Below are 23,775 nucleotides of genomic sequence, written 5' to 3'. Positions count from 1 at the left end.
AATAATAGAAACAACTTTTGAGGTTTCACCTTGTTAGTTTCTAGGGGAATTAAATTGCATTAAATACTGGACTGCCTTCTAGATGGTTTCAAATATGATTTGTAAGATGCTATATTTTATAAATACTTAGTTTATAAATTGAACAATCAGATTTTAAAATGAATGAATCTAACATTTCAATTATGCTTTCAAAGCAAAGTTGAAAGTGTTGAATACTAATTTTATAAATATATGTTCTTGATTCTTTTAAAATATAATTCATATAAATTAAAGGTTTACTCCTGCAGCTGCTCCCTCTGTCCTACTCCCATTGATTTAATTAAGAGTATTACCACACTACATCTGGTGCTATGCTGACGAGAGCGCGTTCTCTCATCCGCATAATTACTCCACCTCCACAAGAGGTGGCAGCTATGTCAGCAGGAGAGTGTCTCCCACCAGCATAGCATGGTGTGGACAGCGCTTAAATTGATGTAACTTATGTCTTTTACACACCCGAGTGACGTAAGTTACAGCGACTTAAGTGGTAGTGTAGACCAGTCCTCAGAGTTCTGTGTATACCACATCTGTAGGCCTATGATGGATCTATTAGGTTTTTACTGTAGGGACTTGGCAATGCCTTAATCATGTCTCTACTATGGTACTTCAGTTTCCCTTCCTTTGGGGTAGTTGCGTGATTCTGATGCAGTTTAGCTTTCCACCCAAACCATAAAGTCTTTCCTTTCCAGGGCAACAAAAAGTACAGAAGAAACAAAATACATTCCTTTCCCCTCCCCAGTCATAATCTTCTTCCAGAAACATATGTTCTCCCTCTGCCTGCTACCTTCATTCAGAGGAGCGAGGGGTGCAGTATTGCTAACCCCAAAGCTAAAAAAATAATGACTCTGTTTAGGTCTCTTGACTATTCAATGCTTCCTGCTTACACACTGGGTGAGTGAGACAATTAGTGTTGCCAGCACTCCCATATGTATTAAAGTGATTTTGACCCCCTACTGCATGATATCTCATTCACTCATCTGCCCATCAATCAATTTTGCACCCCACCCAACTTCACCTCTGCTCCTTCTGTAGTTGCTGGGGCTCTTCATCCTTCTCTTCTAGGCTAGCGAGGGCTGCAGCAGGGTCCTCTTCTCCTTTCCAGCCTGGGGGCGGGCAACTCCAAGGGCCCGTCACCCCCCATCAGTCTTTTACCAAACCTGGTGTTGCAGGAGGAGAAAGGGGAGCAGAGCTTCCCTGAACTCATGGGCTCTTTCTGCTCCCTCCTCCCCTCTGTGAGAGAGGTGTCTACTCCTGTGGGTAGGAGGGAGAGCCCTTCCTGTACCAGCACTGATTGGCTGCTATGTCTCAGGAGCGGGCGGGTAGTGGGAAAAACAGCCAGTCAAAAGGGGATTTCCCACAGTCAGAGTAGGGTGACCATCCATCCCCAATTGAGTGGGACAATCCCAAAATACAGAGTTCAAGTCCTGGTCCTGAACTGAATGACTCAGATAGCATTTGTCCCAGAGTCCTTGCGGTGCTGCTCCCTGCCTGCCCAAGGCTCAGGACTGGCACCAGTCTCTTCACAGTGGTGGTGGAGGAGGTGTGAGCTGGGCCTTATCTCCCCTCTCCCCCCAGGAGGCCCCACTCCTGCTTCTCCTCTTCACCCCAAGCCCCACCCCCTCGCCAGGTCAGAAGTGAGAGCTGGGCCATGGTAAGAGATGCCCAGAGAGCCCTGGCCGCTATGGGGTGCCCTGAACCCTCTGCCTGCCCTTAGGGGGTTGGGGACACAGGTTGGAGACTGCTCTTGGGCACCCCAGCCCCTCACCCAGGGCAAGTGGACGATCCAGGGTTCCCCACAGAGGCCCAGACTCCTTAGATGGCTCTTACAATGGCCTGGCTCCAGATTCCGTCTTGGGCAGGGGGCAGAGTCTCTGCCTGCACGTGTCCTGCTTTTGCCTTTTGAAAAGGTGGTCACCCTAGTCAGAGCTGAAATTTGCAAGAGGGCTGGAGCTTTTCCTATCATCCGAGACTGGCTTCTGCACCAGCCAAACTCATGTGACTCACAAGAAACACAAGAGTTGTCAACACTGGAAGTGGGGCTTTGTCCCTCTCTTTCAGGAAGCCCTGGTCTGGGACCCCTCAATAAAAGCAGGTATGCACAGCAAGCCTCTGGCTCACACCAATTCTCTCCTTCCAGGCCCTAACCTGCTACTTCCACCACAAGTTTAAATCTTTACCACTTGTGATCAGGATCACCTTTCTTGATGTAAGGGTAATATCAATAGTCATTTGTCCTGCCTCTTTGGATTCCTTTTCAGGTCTCAAACATCTTATCCTCCTCTTGAGTTCCTGCCCCTTTAGGCCTGCTCCCTGGCCCTTCACCAGTACTCTTAATGGATATTTCTACTCCAGATCTTGCTTCATCTCTAGTGTCTTCTTCCTCTGAATGGAGCCTAACGGGTGTGGGTTTCCCTGGCCTCTCGCTGTACTGAAGGAAGGTTGTGCCTTATATTTCCTGGAACTCCTTCTCATCCTGTCTTGATACAGCTTACAATTCCCAAGGTTCCCCTGGGACCTAGAGCTCCCATATTGCAATTTTGTGTGCTAAACTAAGACCAGGGCTCTTTTTGGGTTATAGCTTCCCTTAAGGGTCAATGTGACAAGACTAACAAATATATTTGGGCATAAACTTTTGTGGGCTAAAGCCACTTCATCAGATGCATGCAGTGGAAAATACAGTAGGAAGATATATACATCAGAAAATATGAAAAAATGGGCGTTGCCATACCAACTCTAAAGAGACTAATCAATTAAGGTGGGCTATTATCAGCAGGAGAAAAAAAACTTTTGTAGTGATAATCAGGATAGCCCATTTCAAACAGTTGACAAGAAGGTGTGAGTAACAGTAGGGGGAAAATTAGCATGGGGAAATAGTTTTACTTTGTGTAATGACCCATGCACTCCCAGTCCTTATTCAAGCCTAATTTAATGGTGTCCAGTTTGCAAATTAATTCCAATTCTGCAGTTTCTCATTGGAGTCTGTTTTTGAAGTTTTTTTTGTTGAAGAATTGTGACTTTTAGGTCTGTAATTGAGTGAACATGGCAGTTGAAGTGTTCTCCGACTGGTTTTTGAATGTTATAATTCTTGACGTCTGATTTGTGTCCATTTATTCTTTTGCATAGAGACTGGTTTGGCCAATCTACATGGCAGAGGGGCATTGCTGGCATATGATGGCATATATCACGTTGGTAGATGTGCAGGTGAATGAGCCTCTGATGGTGTGGCTGATGTGATTAGGTCCTATGATGGTGTCTCTTGAATAGATATGTGGACAGATTTGGCAACGGGCTTTGTTGCAAGGATAGGTTCCTGGATTAGTGTTGCTGGTGAGTATTTTCTTCAGGTTAGAGGGCTGTCTGTAAGCGAGGGCTGGGCTGTCTCCCAAGATTTGTGAGAGTGAGGGATCGTCCTTCAGGATAGGATGTCGATCCTTGATGAAGGTACTTCTAGACTGAGATCAAGTGCTCTCTTAACCTTCTCTTTGATAAATGGATTGAACTCCTTAAATCATTCTTAGGACTACTCTCTGAACTGTCTCCAGTTTTTCAACATCCTTGTAAAAATGTTAACACAAGAAGCTGACACTCTATTCCAATAGAGGGTCTCACTGGTGCCAAATACAATGGTAATAATCTTAATACTCCTGCTCAATATTCCCCTGTCTATACATCTAAAGATCACCTTATATCCCCCTGACAATAGCACTGCACTGATAAGAGTCAAGACTGACATGAGCAAAGTCCTTTTCTGTGTCACTTTTTTATAGGATGCAGTCCCCTTTCTTGTAAATATGGCCTACATTCTTTCTTTCCTAGATGTATAACCTTGCACCTGGCTTTATTAAAATGTACGTTTGATTGCACCCTATTTACCAAGCAATCTATATCATATTGTATTAGAGACCTATTGTGATATTTCTCAAGACACATGGGGCTGAGAGTCACTTTGTTACCACCTGCCTCCAGTGAGAGGGATTCTTGCCTGTGCCAGCTGATGGTTAGCTCCCTAACACAAACAGCCCTTCCTTTGCCTTGAAGGTTGAAAATAGATGCACCCCCAGGCCCTGAGTCCCTTCGAAGTGTCCCCATGTGGTATCTAGCCCTGATCACTGATTATCCATAGAAATCCCAGATCTTCTGTTCCCAAAGGAAAATGTACCAAAGTTTACCCATTTTACCTTAGATCACCACTTCTGTATCACACATACTAGTTGAGTTCAATTACAGTAAAACAAAAGGAAATTTATTTAAGAAAAAAATAGAGATTAAAATAGAAAAGTGTGAGTGATGTTTCTTACACACACAAAAATCATAAAACATGTACTAGAGTGTACAATTAATAGCTACCTTTACTATCTAATAAAGTAGATTGTCACCCCAAAGTTCAGTTTCTTACAGTGCTTGCCAGCTCCAAGGAGCTAGGGCCAGTCTTCCATGAAGCACCCCTGCTTATCAAGATACTTCCATAGTGAATGGATGCAGAGTATCTTTCCCTACCACCACATATACTGAATGAGTCTGTTGTCTTTATTCAGACAAGATAGTCCCCTTGCTGTTATATAATTCCTTGTCACTTCTGAGTGGTTTTGAATGTTTATAGATGAGGCTAAGATTTAGTCATGGGTATTTTTAGTAATATGGACAGGCTTTGGGCCATAAACAAAAATGCATGGCCTGTGACCTGTCCATGATTTGTACTATAAATACCCTGATTTAAATTTTAGGTGCTGCAGGTGTTCTGAAGGGAAGGGGCATTCTGATGGACTCTACTGCTGCTGGGCGGGGGCAGCCCAGGGCCACTCCCAGGGGCCCCAACACTGCTGCTCCAGGGGAGGGGGTAGCCTGGGGGCCCTGCTGCTTCCACTCCAGGGGAGGAGGTTGGACAGTGGCTGGTGTGGCTGGCCCCAGGGCTGCCCCAGGGGCTCGGGTGGCCCTGGGGTCAGCCGCACCAGCATCTGCAGGAAGTCTCGGAAAACGTCACAGAATCGGTGACTTCCGTGAAAGACTCACAGCCTTATTTATAGTTTGTCTTTGGTGGTTTCCATTGATTTCTGGGTTGGTGCAAAGGTAGATACTACCTTACCAACCAAGGAAAGATGACAACTACCTCCTATTTGAATGGGCCATCTCTGATATATTATTCCCCAATGATTGACTTTCACGCCAAGACTATAAGGGCACAGTTTTTCAATATAGTTACATTATTCCTTAAATATTACCCAGACATACATCTGCTATAAGTGAATAGTGATATGCTACAAGCTTTTGGTACAGACCTCACATGCTAGCCTTTATGGATAAATACCATGAAAGCAGTGTATTAAGTGTACTGAGTTTGTCAAGTCTGAGACAGGAGTTGCCTGTAAAGAACCGTGAACTCTTTGCCAGTTGACACCAATGTGCTTCTGTTTATACATCCAAGGATACACTCACTCTTTTTGCCACATTATCACACTATTCAGCTCTGAGGATGAGAAAACAAACATCTAGCAGATGTTAGTCACACATACTGCACAAAGGTGGTCAGATATTAGGATGATGAGCACAGTATAAGAATCTGAATATAACAGTTGCTTGTCCATTGTGACTCCTAAATCCTTTTCAGAATCTCTGATTTCCAGGATATAGTCCTCCATTTTGTAGGTGTGGCCTGCACTCTTTGATCTTAGGTGCATGGGCTTGCCTCTGGCTGCCTTAAAATGCATTTTGTTTCAATTGGCCCATCCTACCAAAAGACCCAGATCACTTCCTATAGTTGCCATATCATCATTTACCACCCTGCCAATCTTTGTGTTATCTCCAAATTTTAACCAGCAGTGATGTTACATTTACTTTCAGATAATTGATGAAAATATTGACTAGCATCAGGCATAGATCTGAGCCCTTTTAAATATTGACACAGCATTTGTTTTCTTGCCTTCTGGAACTTCCTTACTATTCCAAGATCTACTAAAAAATTATCACCAGTGAGCCAAAGAGTTCTCTGGCAAACTGTTTTAAAACTCCACAGTGCAAGTTATGTGGCTTTTCTGATTTTAAAATGTTTGACTTCACTAGATACTCTTTAACATCTTCCATAGTTATTGCTGGAATAGAAAAGTATATCATCATTGTATGATATAATTAGATCACTCAGCTTTTTCCAAATACAGAACAAATATGTACATACATTTATTATATTTGACAGTTTTAGCATCTTCATCTAGTAATGAACTTATATCAGTGTTCAGATTCCTTTCCCAACATACATTTTAAAAAATTCTTCTTGTTGTAATATGAAGACTTTGTCTGTTAGCATCCCCTTGCAGTGGGATGAGGAGCTACAACATCCCAACTCCACCCCCCTTATGCCGCCACATTCGATTCAGTATTTGTCAAGTCCTTGTTAAGGTCCAGAGCTGTGGCCATGTTCTTAATAGTCTCTGCCCTCCAGGAAAAAATATTAGCCAAAGTTAAATATGTCCATGTAAAGTGTCATTCAGAAAAATTGTTATATCATAAAATAGATCAATACTACAATTACTTTTTGGAGTGAGATCTTAAAAGTTAACAAATTTCAGAATTCCCACATAATGGGCCTCCAAATTATGCTGCTTTATTGGTATATTTTGGCATTCGCTTTCATTTTTCAGCACACTTAAATAGGGCCACAATTCATGAACTACGAGAACAAAGAAAAAGACAACTGAAAGTTTGAAAGCAAGTCTAATACTCATATTCATTGCAATTGTTTCAGATGAACATTCTCAAAAATCCCCGTGTATGGCTTGATGCAGCCACCCAGATATTTTTCTCTCTCTCCTTGGCTTTTGGAGGACTTATAGCATTCTCAAGCTACAACTCACCAAAGTAAGTTTGGCTACGACTTTCACAGATTAGATTAACCATTTGTTGCATATTCTTCTGACTGTCAAAACCAGCATTTATTTGTGATACTTGTAAAGTATCTTATCAAAGTTTGATCTTCCAATGGCTAAACTATGTTCACACTATAAATGTGTATTTTAAATAGATTAGAAAGAAAAAATTACTCATTTTAAACCAGAAGGGAAAAAAGAAGACTATTTCCCAAATATCACTATTTGCAAGAATATTATGAATATTATTTCGTATTGAAACTGAGCATAATTTCATTTCAGGACTTACATTTTGTGATTTTCCTGTGAGTAAAATTATATACACAAACACACACACACACACACACACACATATATTAGGGCTGTCGATTAATCACAGTTAACTCACGTGATTAATTCAAAATTTAATTGTGATTAAAAAATTAATCATGATTAATAACAGTTTTAATCACATTGTTAAACAATAGAATACCAATTGAAATTTATTAAATATTTTTGGATGTTTTTCTACATTTTCAAATATATTGATTTCAGTTATAATACAGAACACAAAATGTACACTGCTCACTTTATATTATTTTTATTACAAATATTTGCACTGTAAAAATGATAAACAAAAGAAACAGTATTTTTCAATTCACCTCATGCAAGTACTATAGTGCAATCTCTTTATCATGAAAATGCAACTTACAGTCGTAGATTTTTTTTGTTACATAATTGCACTTAAAACAATGCAAGATTTTAGAGCCTAGAAGTCCACTCAGTCCTACTTCTTGTTCAGCCAATCTTTAAGACAAACAAGTTTGTTTACATTTACAGGAGATAATGCTGCCCACTTATTTACAATGTCACCAGAAAGTGAGAACAGGTGTTTGCATGGGACTTTTGTGACTGGCATTGCAAAGTATTTACTTGCCAGATATGCTAAACATTGATATGCTCCTTCATGCTTCAGCCACTGTTCCAGAGGACATGCTTCCATGATGATGATGCTCGTTAAAAAAATAATTCATCAATTAAATTTGTGACTGAACTTCTTGGGGGAGAACTGTATGTCTCTGGCTCTATTTTACCTGCATTCTGCAATATATTTCACATTATAGTAATCTCAGATGATGACTCAGCACATGTTCATTTTAAGAACACTTTCGCTGCATATTTGACAAAATGCAAAGAAGATACCAATGTGAGATTTCTAAAGATAGCTACAGCATTTGGCCCAAGGCTGAAGAATCTGAAGTGCCTTCCAAAAGCTGAGAAGGACGTGGCATGGAGCATGCTTTCAGAAGTCTTAAAAGAGCAATACTCCAATGCGGAAACGACACAAACTGAACGACCAAAAATAAAATCAACCTTCTGCAAATGGTATCTGATTCAGATGATGAAAATGAACATGCATCAGTCCGCACTGCTTTGGATTGTTATCAAGCAGAACCTATCATCAGCATGGACGCATGTACCCTGGAATGGTGGTTGAAGGGACATATGAATCTTAGCACTTCTGGCATGTAAATACCTTGCGATGTTGGCTACAAAAGTGCTATGCGAATGCTTGTTCTCACTTTCAAATGACATTGTGATCAAGAAGCAGGCAGCATTATCTCCTGCAAATGTAAACAAACTTGTTTGTCTGAGAGATTGGCTGAACAAGAAATAGGACTGAGTGGACTTGTAGGCACTAAAGTTTTACATTATTTTATTTCTGAATGCAGGTTTTTTTTACATAATTCCACATTTGTATGTTTAACTTTCATGATAAAGAGATTGCACTATTTTTTTGTTTTTTTATAGTGCAAATATTTGTAATAAAAATATAAAGTGAGCCCTGTACACTTTGTATTCTGTGTTGCAATTGAAATCAATACACTTGAAAATGTAGAAAACATCAAAAATATTTAAATAAATGGTATTCTATTATTGTTTAACAGTGCAATTAATCAAGCAATTAATTTTTTAATCGTTTGACAACACTATATATATATATATATATATATATATATATATATATATATATATATATATATATATATATATATATATATGGATAAACAGTCCACAGTCTAGGTCCATGAATTAAATTGTAGACTAGTGACTAAAAACTAAATATTTTGCTAAAATATATATGTTGAATAAACCCTGTCATGTTGTGTAAATTAATTTGTATGTGTTCTCTTTCTAGAAATGACTGTGAGAAGGATGCTGTGACAATAGCAATTGTAAATAGTATGACATCACTGTATGCCTCCATCCCAGTTTTTTCTATTTTGGGGTTTAAGGCAACCACTCGTTACTGGGACTGCCTGGACAGGTAGGACACTTGGGTTTTCAGATGCTACAGTGCAGTCTAAATAGATAACACGCTACAGCAGAAACATATATTCAGAGAACACATTTGTATTGAAGGAGAACAAGTTATAATAGGAAACCTGATATAAACATTTTTATGGCAAATGCACATTAAAAGGTCATTATCAATAATTATCAGAGGAGGCATTAATAACATGTACAACAAATACTAAAATACTTATTCATTATTATTATTTATTTGTATTACAGTTGTGCCTGAAGGCCCCAGTCAGGGATCAGTGCTAAGTTGTGTTAGGTGCTATACAACTATATAGTAAAATGACATTTCCTGCCCCAAAGAACTCTGTCTTACAAAACACAAGTGGCTCGGACAACAAGTGGATGCGGGAGGGAGAGAGGACAAGGTAGCAATAATATGAACATGTTTTTACAAAGCCCTGCTCTATGTATTCTGTCTGCACAGACAGTCTGAAGGTGGAGTTTGTATTTGAAACTATAAGCCATATTGTAATACTTAGTTCTCCAAATATTCTCCCCGTGATTATTTTGACAGCAATACCCCCATTTAACATTTTTGTTTCTATTATGTACACTGTATATAATTGAATGCAATTCTCTATTAATATTTTAATAAATATATACAGTACTTACTATAGCTAAGTGAGTGAAAAATAGATAATGGGTCCCTGCAAAAGCTTCTGTAGCTATAATCTAAAGATATCAAAACAAATTCTTATTATACATTAAGGAAAAATGTTGAAGCATGCTTTCTCTGGCAGGAACATTATTGGTATCATCAATGAATTTGATCTTCCGGACCAAAGCATCATGAGAGACAACTACACAATCTGGTTTGGACTCCTGAATACAACATATCCAAAAAAAATCGCTAGTCTCAAATTGAGAAGTTGTGACCTTCAAGAATTTCTTGAGCAGGTATCATGCTTGCATGCTACAAAATAACCCTTGCCCAAAAATGTTATGGACCATGATACTTTTCATCTTCCCAACGTATATGTTCCATTGTACTTGCAAAACATTGCTAAAAAGAACATGGGATACCTACCAAACCAACCGTATTGCTTTTGTTTCTACTTTCAGGCATCACTATTGTTATAAAAACTTTGAGCTCAAAGTTCTCTGGCTTAACATTCCAAGAATTCTTCTATCAATTTACACCATAACACAATTTTTTAAACTGCACCAAGTTTTTCCCATCTGGAAGCTACCATGGACACATGATTCATCCTAATTTGGCTTATTTGCATAGCACAGGAAATATATTTGGACCAAGAATTTTTTTTAAAATGAATCTTACACTATACCCCTAAATACATATTTAGGCACCTAAATAAGTGCATTGATTTGCTGTGACAAAGTTCCTCCTCTACCTTGGTGGGTCCTGCGCTTATTGGCAGATTTGCTCACCTCAGTGATCTTCCCCACAGTGTGGGTCAACTCCTCCTGTGTCTGATTAGGAGTTGGGAGGTTTAGGGGGAACCCGGGCCTGCCCTCTACTCTGGGTTCCAGCCCAGGACCCTGTGGATTGCAGCTGTCTATAGTACCTCCTGTAACAGCTGCATGACAGCTACAACTCCCTGGGCTACTTCCCCATGGCCTCCTCCAAACACTTTCTTTATCCTCACCACAGGACCTTCTTCCTGGTGTCTGACAATGCTGGCACTCCTTAGTCCTCCAGTAGCACACCCTCTCACTCTCAGCTCCTTGCACCTCTTGCTCCCAGCTCCTCACAAACACTTCCTCTCCTCTGGCTTACTCCCGCCTGACTGGAGTGAGCTCCTTTTTAAACCCAAGTGCCCTGATTAGCCTGCCTTGATTGGCTGCAGGTGTTCTACTCAGCCTGTCTGCCTTAATTGGTTCTAGCAAGTTCCTGATTACTCTAGTGCAGCCCCTGCTCTGGTCACTCAGGGAACAGAAAACTACTTACCCAGTGACCAGTATATTTGCCCTCTACCAGACTCCTGTACCCCACTGGCTTGGGTCTGTCACACTGCAAAAATGCTTAATAGCTAGCAGTTCCCACTGACATCAGTACTTAACACTTCTGAAAACCAGATAATTTATTTAGGAGCCTCATTTACAAACTCATTTTCTTAAAATTAATAGATTCTTAGATTTTTAAGGCCAGAAGGGATCATCTAAGTCTCACCTCCTTCATAACACAGGCCATAGGACTTCCCTAAATTAATTCCTGCTTCAAGTCCAATAGCTTGAAACTAGAGCAGGCATCGGCAGCCTTCGGCACGTGGTATGCCAGGGTAAGACCCCTGGCAGGTCGGGCCAGTTTGTTTACCTGCCCCGTCTGCAGGTTTGGCTGACTGCAGCTCCAATTGGCCGTGGTTCACCTTTCTAGGCCAATGGGGGCTGTGGGAAGCAGTGGCCAGCATATCCTTTGGCTTGCGTCGCTTCCTGCAACAGGCGGCAGGTAAACAAACTGTCCTGGCCCACCCCTGGTGGGCTGCGTGCTGAAGGTTGCCAATCCCTGAATTAGAGCATCTTGTTTAGAAAAACATACAGTCCAGAATCTTTACCTTGGAGTTTAGAATTTGAATGAACAAGTTCTGCATGTGCATTATAATGCTATATGTTTGAAAAATAAATCTTATTAATCGAAATGTGCTATCTGTTTTTGAATTCTGCAGAGTGCATCTGGAACTGGCCTTGCCTTTATTGTTTTCACTGAAGCAATTATTCTGATGCCTGGCTCACAGGGCTGGGCTGTTCTGTTTTTTGTAATGCTGTTCAGCTTAGGTCTTTCTTCTATGTTTGGAAACATTGAGGGAATTTTGACTCCTCTCTTGGAGCTTCATGTTGTATCTAAATCTGTACCTAAGGAAGTTCTATCAGGTGAGCAGATTGTTTATAGTGACTTTCTTCATTTTGTTTACAGAAGCTAGGCTCTTTATTAAACTATTAAGAGTTCATGAGTTTGTAAACATTTTATGGGGAGTTAGCTTGCAATATTTGCTCATAGCCACTTCAAAATGTAAATGAAGATATTACAATTGTGAGTTCAACTGCTTTATCAAGTCTTTTTATAGGAGACACAATATATAGATCAGATTGTGTTGTTATGGCAGAAGTTGCCAGATGATGATGTTACGTAGTCCTTCACATTTTTTTCTTAGCTTAAGAGCACTGTCCCATCTTTCAAAAAATGCTTGTGGTATTGTTAGTTTTCATATGTAGTTTCCTTTTGTGGAAGCAAGCAGAATAAGAGTGTTCTCTACCTTAATCTCTCCAATGAGAGCCAATTAGTGAAGCAGAATTGCTCCCAGGGAACTGGGCATTGATGCTGTAGCAGGTTCTGTTTGGTTTTCCTCACTGGAGTTTAAAAATGATTACTGGCAACTGGAAATGGATCCAAAGGACAGAGGAAAGACTGCTTTCACAGCACAACAAGGCCTGTGGCAATTTAAAGTAGTAGCTCTGGGTTTATGCAATGTTCTTGCCACCGCTGAAGCTTTTGGAGAGAGTATTGCATTCCATCTCTCTCTAAGACTATTACACTTGGATCCTAGTTCATGATAAAAATTTGAGCAAGAACTGATACATTTACAAAAGGTCTGCAATAAGAATAAGGGTGCTGATCTGAAAATGAACCCAAGGAAATGTGAGCTATTAAAAAAATTACTCTGGGCACACAATTAGTGAAAAGGCGATTTTGCCCCAAGGAGTCTTTACAGGAATCAGAGATTACCACAATGCAGGATTTCGACTGACAGAAAGAAAAATGAGGCAATACAGAACTGGAAAATTCTCCAGAGACCAGTAGATTTAAGGAGTTTGGTAAGCATCGGCACTGAAGTTCCACTGATGAGTTCTGCATAGGTTGTGTGAGAAGACCATTTCAGTGGTCATGGGAGTATGATTTGACATTTGCACTACTAAAAAGAGCATTTGTGACCATCCTTGTCTTACCACACCCATATTTCAAAAGCTTTTTCCCCTTTCCAGATAAAAATAACATTAAAGTGGAACTACTTCTTTTCTTCTCTGGCCCAATACTACTCCTTGACCTCTAGCTAATGCACAGTGAGCCCTTACCCTTATGTATACACTGTGCTACAGAGGCATACAGGCTGAGATCTTCCATTCAGAGCTCAATTTCAGGAGTATAGGGACTCAAGAGTCCACAATCCTGAGTAGTTTTGGGACCAGTTCCGCAGTATAAATTAGGGCAATTGAAGGCCACTCTAAATTATGCTGGAAGCCATTTGCCCCAAACGGTCATTACAGGAGTCAGCGATTACCAGACTGCAGAAAAGCCCTAGCCACACCTCTCACATTTGGCCACAGGCAGCTGGAGGCTCTGACAAAAAACTGCCACACCTGCTCTACACTCTAGAGGATCCTCCTGCACTATATTAATTTTCCTGTGGCCAGTTACTCCAGCTTTATGGCTGCTTTGCACCACAGTACAGCATCTCTTGGCCAAAATGCCAGGGAGAATTTGGCCTGTGTGTTAATTCCCCAAACAATGTAGTACTTTGAATTTAATTGTTGCTTACACTCAGAGAGCAAGTTATAGCTCTATACACAAGTTTGTTGGCTAAAAGTGTTAAAATGAGAGCAAAAATATTAACCATATCTGAACAGAGTACCCACCATGTATTCTTTATTAACAGAAATAATTTTTTTATTTAGGTGTAATATGCCTGGTCTCCTTTGTGACAGCTCTATGTTTTACCCTGAGGTCTGGCAGTTACTGGCTTGAAGTTTTTGACAGTTATGCAGGTTCCTTGCCTTTGCTAATCATCGCTTTCTTTGAAGTGACTGGTGTTGTCTATGTTTATGGAATTAAAAGGTAAACTGGGAATAAGTTTGGATTTTTTTTTAGGACTGTCAATTAATCACAGTTAACTCAAGCGATTAATGCAAAACAAATTAACTAGATTAAAAAAATTAGTTGTGATTAATAGCAGTTTTAATCCTACTGTTAAACAATAATAGAATACTCATTTAAATTTGTTTTCTGCATTTCTACATTTTCAAGTATATTTATTTAAATTGCAATACAGAATACAAAGTGTTCAGTGCTCACTTTATATTATTTTCTTACAAATATTTGCAGCGTAAAAAAGATAAACATTAGAAATAGTCTTTTTCAATTCACCTCCTACAAGTCCTGTAATGCAATCTCTATCGCGAAAGTGAAATTTACACATGTAGAATTTTTTTTAATATAACTGCACTCAGAAACAAAACAATGTAAAACTTTAGTGCCTACAAGTCCACTCAGTCCTACTGCTTGTTCAGATGATTGCTAAAACAAATACAAATGGGGCAAATGGCTTACATTTGTTTACATTTTGTGACTGAACTCCTCAGGGGAGAATTGTATGTCTCCTGCTCTATGGTTTTACCCGCATTCTTCCATATATTTTGTGTTATGACAGTCTCAGATCATGACCCAGCATATGTTGTTTTATTTAAGAACACTTTCACTGCAGATTTGACAAAAAACACAAAGAAGGTACTGTACCAATATGAGATTTCTAAAGATAGCTATAGCGCTCGACTCAAGGTTTAAGAATCTGAAGTGCCTTCCAAAATCTGAGAGGGATGAGGTGTGGAACATGCTGTCAGAAGTCTTTCTGCATTGGAGTGTTGCTCTTGTAACTACAGAACCTGAACCACCAAAACGGAAAATCAACCTTCTACTGGTGGCATCTGACTCAGATGATGAAAATTAAGGTGCATTGGTCCTCACTGCTTTGGATTGTTATCAAGCAGAACCTGCCTGTTCTCACTTTCAGGTGACACTGTAAATAAGAAGTGGGCAACATTATCTCCCATAAATGTAAACAAACTTGTTTGGCTTAGTGATTGACTAAACTAGAAGTAGGACTGAGTGGATTTGTAGGCTGCAAAGTTTTACATTGTTTTGTTTTTGAGGGCAGTTATGTAAAAGAAATGTCTGTATTTGTAAGTTGCACTTTCACAATAAAGAGATTGCACTACAGTACATGTATGAGATGAATTGAAAAATACTATTTATTTTATCTATTTTACAGTGCAAATATTTGTAATAAAAAATATAAAGTGAGCACTGTACACTTTGTATTCTGTGTTGTAATTGAAATCAATATATTTGAAAATGTAGAAAAATATCCAAAAATATTTATAATAAATTTAAAATAGCATTCTATTTCTGTTTAAGAGTGTGATTAAAACTGTGATTAATTACAATGTTTTTTAATCTCATGAATAATTGTGATTTTTTTACTCATTTGACTGCCCTATTTTTTTCATTTATTGTAAAATACATATATTTCTATAACTCTGTGAATATCAGAGATGAAATAGTAATATATTATAACTTTACTGATTTCGACAGTGCTTTTCACTATTGCTGTGAATGTGGCTAATTTCATATGCTTCCTATCTGGGGTTGTACTTGTAAAACAGATATATATTAAATAAATGGAGGGTGCTTCCTGGTTATGGGGCAATGAATGGATCCAAGTCTAAATGAGGTCCAAAGGTCAAAAGTCAAGTGATTTACTGTTCCAGGTGAACCTGACTGCCTTGTAGACAGGGAATACCTTCATGTTGTTATAAATGAGTTTTTTAAAAAAATATATTATTGTATGTTTCCATTTATTGTAAATTTTTCAGAACTTTACAATAAGCACCAAATACTGTCCCCAGTGTAACACCCAGATGGGCTGCAAATGTGGATTCTCCCTACATGTGGAATCCTTTCCCCACACTCTTCTCTTCACAGCCTCCTTCAAGAAACAAGCAAACTTATCTATCCACATCTTTTTTCATCTATTGTTTGTTCACCTTGCCTGACATGCCTTTCACTGTCATCTGTCTCTGTCTAAATTTGTGCATATATCAGGAAAAAATCTTCATATCAAGATATTTGTCTTTCTGTTGGCATATATATATATGCTTAATTCCCTTATGGCCTGACATTAATCCTTTGATTAAAACTTATGTGCTTAACTTTTTCTTTATATTTGTCTATATTTAAAAACAGTTATACTTTCTCCTTGCATTTTACCAAGGAATAGAATTCTGCAAAGGCCACTAGGTAATTGTCAGATATCAAAACTCCAAGATTTAGTCCTTGTATATTTTAACAGCTAAGGAAATCAGAGAATCCAAGAAATGAAGTGCAAAAAACGGAGCCCACTAACTTTACAAATTATTCTTGTTTTAATTCTTTAAAATGTATTTAATTTTGTTAATAGTCTGGTTAAAACTACTACTCTTAATCTTGACACTTTATTTTTATTTTTGAGTACCTCACTTTACCAACTTCTTATTTTTTTATCAGTTTTGTATGGAATATAGGTAAGGCCGCAAATCTGTCAGGGTGGTCATGGGAGTCATGGATTCCATGACTTTCTGGGACCTCCAGGACTTCTGCAGCGGGCTGGTGCAGCTGGCCTGGGGCCACTTGAGCAGCTCAGATAGTCTTGGGCCAGTGCCCCACCGCTAAAGCAGCAGCAGGAGTTTGGGTGTGGGAGGGGGCTCAGGGCTGGGGCGCAGGAGGGGGTGAGGGCTCTGGGTGGTGCTTACCTTGGGGAGCTCCCCAGAAGTGGCAGTATGTCCCTCCCTCAGCTCCTAGCTCTGCGCGCTGCCTCTGACCACAGGGCACTACCCCCGCAGCTCCCACTGGCCGCGGTTCCTGGCCAATGGGAACTGCAGATCCGGTGTTTGGGTCCAGGCAGCATGCAGAGCTAGGCGCTGAGGGACAGACAAGTCACCGCTTCTGGGGAGCCATGAGAAGCTAAGTAGGGAGCCTGCCAACCCTGCCAACCCCACCCCCCAGCACCGCTGGCACCTCCTGGGCCACTCTCCCCCGAGCACCCCTGGCACCCGCGAGTCGCCCCTCCCCGAGCACCCACAGTGGCCCCCAGGGCTGCTAGCTCTGCAAGCCTTAGTCAGGGGTATACAGTACAAGTCATGGACGGGTCACGGGCCGTGAATTTTTGTTTACTGCCTGTGACCTGTCCATGACTTTTACTAAAAATATTCATGACTCAAATGTAGTCTTAAATATAGGGCACATAGCATCTATGTAGAATAGAGGTTTTGCAGGCATTATAGATATCACTTCCCATTTTAATTTTAACAGAAACTTCAATTAAAACATTTTTAAAATAGGAATTTAAATAAAAAGTTGTTCAATTACTATGGAAGCTGCTAATTGAGAAAACATATCATTATACATTTTGTAATCAATTTAAAAATTTAAAATTGTAAATCAAAAGGTAAGGTTTCCTAAACAATTTAACACCAACCTTAATAATCAGATCTCTCTGTCACCAAACACCTTTCCATCTCTCAAGTACACAATTAAGTAGGAAAAAAAATGCCAATGACTGACACCCAGGCAAACTTAACTGTGCCCATTGCATCAACACTCACAATCACTACACAGTCTAAACGAACCTTAAGCATTCAGTAGATAGCTTCCGCTAAGCTAGCTACATTAAAATATTTTAATATTATTCATACGGAGGCTGGAAAAAGTCTGGCCTTACATAAATATACTATCCATAAAATATATTTGATTCAGTAGTATTTGAATTTCATCAATCTGTTCATCTAATCTGGCCCCTAGAACCCATAGAGTATAAACATATCCAAACAGATTTTCTAATGAGCAAAATAATTCCAACTCTCTCTAATTAGACTAATATAATTGGAGACAAAGCCACTGTTTGAACATAGAATAAACATAATTCTCACTCCAGATTATAAATCTGTCCTATACATGAAAACAAACTGTTCATGTAATAAAAAACATCAAACTTGATACTACACAACTATACATGCAGTTATATTATTCATATTTATCATGTTTAAAATGCATACGAAAGTTCAGGCCAGCTCCCAGTACTGTCAAAGATTTGACCCTGATTTCAGTGGAATCATGGAAGATCAGGGTTAGAAGGGACCTCAGGAGGTCATTTTGTCCAACCCCCTGCTCAAAGCAGGATCAATCCCCGACTAAATCATCCCAGCCAGAGCTTTGTCAGGCATGACCTTAAAAACCTCTAAGGAAGGAGATGCCACCATCTCCTAGGTAACCCATTCCAGTGCTTCACCACCCTCTTAGTAAAAGAGTTTTTCCTCATATCCAAGCTGGCTCAGCCATGGTCATCGTAACGCCAATTCAAGGGCACAGATAAGAGGATGGTCACTAAGATTTTCTTTTTAAGATCTGTGTGTGCTATATTAGTTGGGGAATGGTTTAATCCTCAGCTGATGTAAATACAGTCGTATCCATTGACTCCATCTGAGCATCAGGCCTAAGATTTCTAAGAGCAATACATGTGCACACATACCACTGAGCAGATTTACAGAACAATTCAAACATTAAAAAGTATCAAGGAATCCTATGGCACCACGAAAGCTTATGCCCAAATAAATCTGTTAGTCTTTATGGTGCCATCGGACTCCTTGTTGTTTTAGTGAATACAGACTAACACGGCTAGCTCTTCATAATTAAAAAGTGTGGAAAGCACAAGCTGAGGATCTGGCCTCTTAATTGTAACTTAAAGGTTTTTGTTATTAATTAAAATCCAGGGTAAGGACATAAGCATGGTGGCAGCGTGTATGTCTTAATATACTCCTCATAAAATATATAATATACTCCTCAATAAAAATGTAAAAAAAAATTGTATAAATCTAAAAATAATTGTAAACATTATTTGGCTCATAGGTTCAGTGATGATGTGAAATGGATGACAGGACGACAACCAAACTTCTACTGGCAGGTGTCATGGAGAATTATTAGCCCTCTGCTGATGCTTACAGTCTTTATTGCCTTTGTTACCCTTCAGACACAGAAGCAACCAAGCTATGGAGCCTGGAATCCTAAATATGTATGTCGTCCAATATTTTTAATCCATTTATTTTTGTGTTACAATCTTCTCCTATCTCCTGATGCTTCAAAATTAAGGCACTCACCTGGGTGGTAGATATAATTCAAATCTTCTCTCTGCCTGATTCAGAGGCGGCATTTGAATCTATATCTCCTACCTTCCTAATCACCAGGCTAAAAAGTAAATTTGTCTTTCATTTTGGCCCAATGAGTATTTAAGTATTTATATGGAGCAGCTTCAACAGTAGCAACTGAGAGCAATCCAACCCCCAAGAGTCGATAGCCTGGTGGTTATGATGCTCACTGCAGAGGAGAGAGCAATGAGTTCATGTTCCTACTTTGGGGGGAGGGATAGCTCAATGGTTTGAGCATTACTCTGCTAAACCCAGCATTGTGAGTGCAATCTTTAAGGGAGCCATTTGGGGAACTGGGGTAAAAATCTGGGGATTGGTCCTGCTTCAAGCAAAGGGTTGGACTAGATGACCTCCTGAGATCCCTTCTAACCCTAATATTCTATGATTCAGCATAGGGATTCAAACACTGGGTCTCCCTTATCCCAAGGCAAGTGATCTAAAGGTGGTGAGGGGAACACACATACACATTTCTGAAGCTGACTGGACTTTTCCAACTTGCTGACAAATTCCACACATTTTCAGACCCAAACTAAATACTTCTGATTTTTCAGTTTGCTGGCTGAACTGAAAATCAATTATCTGTCCAGCTCTACTCTCAAGTCCATTTGTGCAAAGTGCACATTTCATTCTTCTTAAATACCTTTATTTTCACATACATTGTGCAAAATGCAGAAATTAGAGAGAAAACAAATATGCAAAAGAGTAATTGCAAGTCAAAAGTCATCTCCAGCTGGCCTACCATCCCCCCAAAACACATTCAGTTGACACCCGGCATCTGCTCAGTTGAATCATCTTATTTGCTTTGGGTGCACGTTTTCAGTATAAAGTCCCATAATCCAGGGTAGCAATGGCTATGCAGGGCCCCCAATATCACAATTGGTCCCAAGATTATTACAAAGATTTCTATTTGACTCTCTCTAAAAGAGTACTAAATTCTTAGAAATTCTCACATCATACATTTTTCCAGGCCATCTGATCTACAAGTCCTTGGATCTACTAAGGTCTGTATCATCAAATAGCTATACCCCATCTTTTAATGTAGTCTTCGCCTTGATGTGGAAGATATAGAGTGGGCACCTGGATACACAATTATTCTGGTATGGTTTGGGAAGACTGCTCTAGTCCCTCATTAAGTAGTGGAACATTGGCCACCTTGATCACATGACACTGAAAAACATGATGGTTTTTCTTGCACATCTCCACGGTGGATTAAATAATACTACATATCTTGAACATGGTGTTTTTCATCAGTAGATCTCAAAGCACTTTATAAAGGATGTCAGTATTGTTATTCTCACTTTAGAGGAGAAAACTGAGAACCCAGAAGGGCTATGACTTGCCCAAAGTTATACAGCAGAAGGACAAGGAATAGAACCCAAGTCCTTTAAGGCCCACTGTAGTGCTCTGTCCACTAAGCCACATTGCCTTCCTAACTTTATGCTTCTTCTCCACTGACTAATAGCAATCTGGTATGGCCAGCTTCCACAGGGCAACTGCCATTTACTTTTCTGTGTTCAAAAAAGGGCAGGAAACACTTAACCTAGATATTTGCCTGCCACTGCAGGGTCAGGACCAGCTCAGCAAACCATTCCAGGAATGTCACTTTCCTCAAAATGAAGTGCTACAGCCATTGCCAGTTACCCCAGGTGTTGAGAACTATGTGGTCCCACCAAACTGTAGCTGTAGTCTAGTTCCAAAAGGATTCCACAATGTACACTGCATCTTGCTGTATGGCTTGCAGCCATGAACTTTGCAGGCACTGCTTGCAAGAACCTTCCCCATTGAAGTGCATGCACTGTTTATATTGGCCAAAGATTCTCTACAGGAATCTCCAGAATATTCACAACAGCCTCACTGAAGATGCCTCAAAAGCTCCAGCACAAATGTTTCTTCTTTGGCAAAGAAGACAACAGAACATTCCACCTGGGCTCCATATTACAAAACAGCCTAGTAATTCTGCTAACATCAAGCAAGTTCTGGATGAGAATTATGGGAGTTTCCCAGGAGATAGTGAAAGTTTGATAACTCCTTCCACAAGGGGTTCCATATGCTCCAAGATGTATCCCACACTGCCTGCAGAAAATCCTTCAGACTGCAGAGCATCTGCAGCTATAGCAGGTACTGTGCGATAGTTACCAAGAAGACATTGCAACTGAGCGCAAGTGTGGAGAAAGAGCAAACGTGAAGCTGTCTTTTAACAAAGCTCAGCATGGGTAGGATGGACACTCTGAACCATTCGAGTTACAAATCGTCCAAAACAGTTGGTTCATTTACAATCAACTTAGTCCTCCAACCTTGACAAGGCCTTAGAAAGGGGGGGTAGTATAGACCCATATTACCTCAGCAGTACTTCCTAGAAGGATTGTGCTTCCCTGAGCTCCCCATTCTACAGAGAGACATGACAGATAACACTGTTCTTTAGCACTGAGCATCCTGCTGCCTCCTGTTTGTCTCAGCTACCCTGTAAACTGTTTCGAGTGAATCATAGCATTATAGAATCATAGACTTTAAAGTCAGAAGGGACCATTATGATCATCTAGTCTGACCTCCTGCACAATGCAGGCCACAGAATCTCACTCACGCACTCCTTTATCGAACCTGTGTCTGAGCCACTGAAGTCCTCAAATCATGGTTTAAAGACTTCAAGATTCAGAGAACCTTCCAGGAAGTGACCTGTGCCCCATGCTGCAGAGGAAGGCTAAACCCCTCCAGGGCTTTAGCTAATCTGTGCTGAGCAGTGGGAACGGCTTTAGCCCTGCTTCTTCTTTGTCCCATTTGAGAAGATATTTCTCAGCAGGGCCAGTTCTAGTGTTCCATTATGGGGGCAGAGTGAGTATTTTGGGATCTCTGGATGTAGCTATTTAAACAAACAAACAAACAAAAATCTTCCAGGAATTCAAGGGACAGTTGGACCCCTGGAAAATCTTGGACTGTAAGAGTTTAAAAGGGTAAAATTTGGTGACTGTGTGAGTATTTTGCTATGATTTATAATTTATATAAAGGATGAAGACTCATCAGTCTGCTGCTATTCCAGTGCTTCATACTGAATAACTCTGTACATATTTTGGCCTTTCTGACAATAATTTGGAACTCTTCGAAGCTCATTTGTGGTGGGGAGGGAAATGTCCCTTTTGTCCCCCTGGTAGCCTGCTGCTTGCTTCTTGTAAGCCTCATGCAAAGGTGATGGAAGGGTTCTCGAACCCACACAAGAGCCAAGGACAAATTGTGACCTAAAATCACAACTGAAAATGCCAAAATTGAAGGGGAAAAAAACCAATTATTCGATCTATGAAGTTAGAAAATTATGGGATTAAGTTCAATATAAACTTAATTTTTCTGTTTTTTAAATTGGTTTTATCTGATTCTATAACTGTTCTAAACTTTTTCTATATGTTCTTTTTTCAAGTATGCCAATCTGTATGTTTAAATATTTGTTTACAGTAAAATGTATACATTAAAACCCCTTTATGTTTCATTTTGGAAGAACAAGTACAGTAACAGTGTCACTGGTGCCCTGTTTTTATTTCTAGCATAATTCTTCTTACTCTTATTTTTGTTCTTATTCTTATTATTTATTCTTATTTTTCCATATATGTAAATTGATGCCATAAGTAATTATATCTTTCAGTTATTGTTTATATTTATTTTTATCTCTATAGAAAGATTTTCCCATGAAGGAGGAGAAAGACTATCCAGCTTGGATACTGGCCATTTGTGTGCTGTTGGTAGTCCTCCCTTGTATATTCATACCTATGGTAGCATTCTATCATCTGATCAAAAGAGTGCTAGGAAGGAGAAAGAAGGAAGGAACCTAGCCCTACGAAAACACTTCCAATGGCACCTCAGGAAACTGATAATGCTTTTTATAAAGTTGAAGAATATGTATTCATCCTAACTATAAATCAACAAATGTATGCACATTTTTATTGTTAGACAGTAGCACCATCAGTATTTCTCTTTAAATTACTGTTAATGTCTCCTTATTTCGTAATTTTTCTCCTTTTCTCAATTTCTAATAGACCACTTTATGCCCATACACATATTTACAGCACTGACAACTAAAGTATTTCTTATAGTAGAGAGATATTAGCACCAATATTAATCCATTTGGTTACAATAATCTACATTTTAACTCAAGAGCTTGTTTTTTTCAGAGAACTGTAAATGGCCAGTACTGTGTTTTTTCTAAAGTATACACTATTTCCTTTCTCATTTTCAAACACTTTCACAATTCTGGTTTCCAACAACATCTTGTCCATCCTACATACTCTCTCTTGCTCTTACGTGCCATACAAGTTTCAATACTGACTGTTCTGTGGGCCCCTTTCATGCATTGCCATCTTTGTACCTTCTTCCCAGCCTGCCTTTATACTTGGTGCTATTTGCTAATTATTATATACCAAGCTTCCTCCAACTCTTCCTTTACTTCTCTTATCAAAACTTATCTGTTCCTAAATTCCATCAGCAATAACAAACACCTACAATTCCGTTCAGGGACTGTGCCTATTTGTAGGTTTCAAATGTAAACTCTTTGGGTTAAGGATTCATAAGAACATAAGAACGGGTG

General features: G+C 39.6%; 1 protein-coding gene across 1 annotated transcript in view; it reads left to right on the top strand.

Moving 5' to 3' along the window:
* LOC127044648 (sodium-dependent neutral amino acid transporter B(0)AT3-like) overlaps window positions 1-23,023 on the top strand; it is a 59,536-nt gene extending 36,513 nt beyond the window's left edge. Inside the window, exons 6-12 of the mRNA XM_050939730.1 lie at window positions 6,776-6,888; window positions 9,076-9,204; window positions 9,983-10,139; window positions 11,867-12,071; window positions 13,872-14,031; window positions 18,913-19,075; window positions 22,868-23,023. Coding sequence (XP_050795687.1) covers window positions 6,776-6,888; window positions 9,076-9,204; window positions 9,983-10,139; window positions 11,867-12,071; window positions 13,872-14,031; window positions 18,913-19,075; window positions 22,868-23,023 — 1,083 coding nt within the window. The remainder of the gene's footprint in view (window positions 1-6,775; window positions 6,889-9,075; window positions 9,205-9,982; window positions 10,140-11,866; window positions 12,072-13,871; window positions 14,032-18,912; window positions 19,076-22,867) is intronic.
* Window positions 23,024-23,775: the final 752 nt, after the last annotated feature.

The sequence above is a fragment of the Gopherus flavomarginatus genome, chromosome 2, assembly GCF_025201925.1.
Source record: "Gopherus flavomarginatus isolate rGopFla2 chromosome 2, rGopFla2.mat.asm, whole genome shotgun sequence".
Classification (NCBI taxonomy): Eukaryota; Metazoa; Chordata; order Testudines; family Testudinidae; genus Gopherus; species Gopherus flavomarginatus.
The sequence above is the reverse complement of the archived record's forward strand: the minus strand, read 5'-3'. Positions and strand labels throughout refer to the sequence as shown.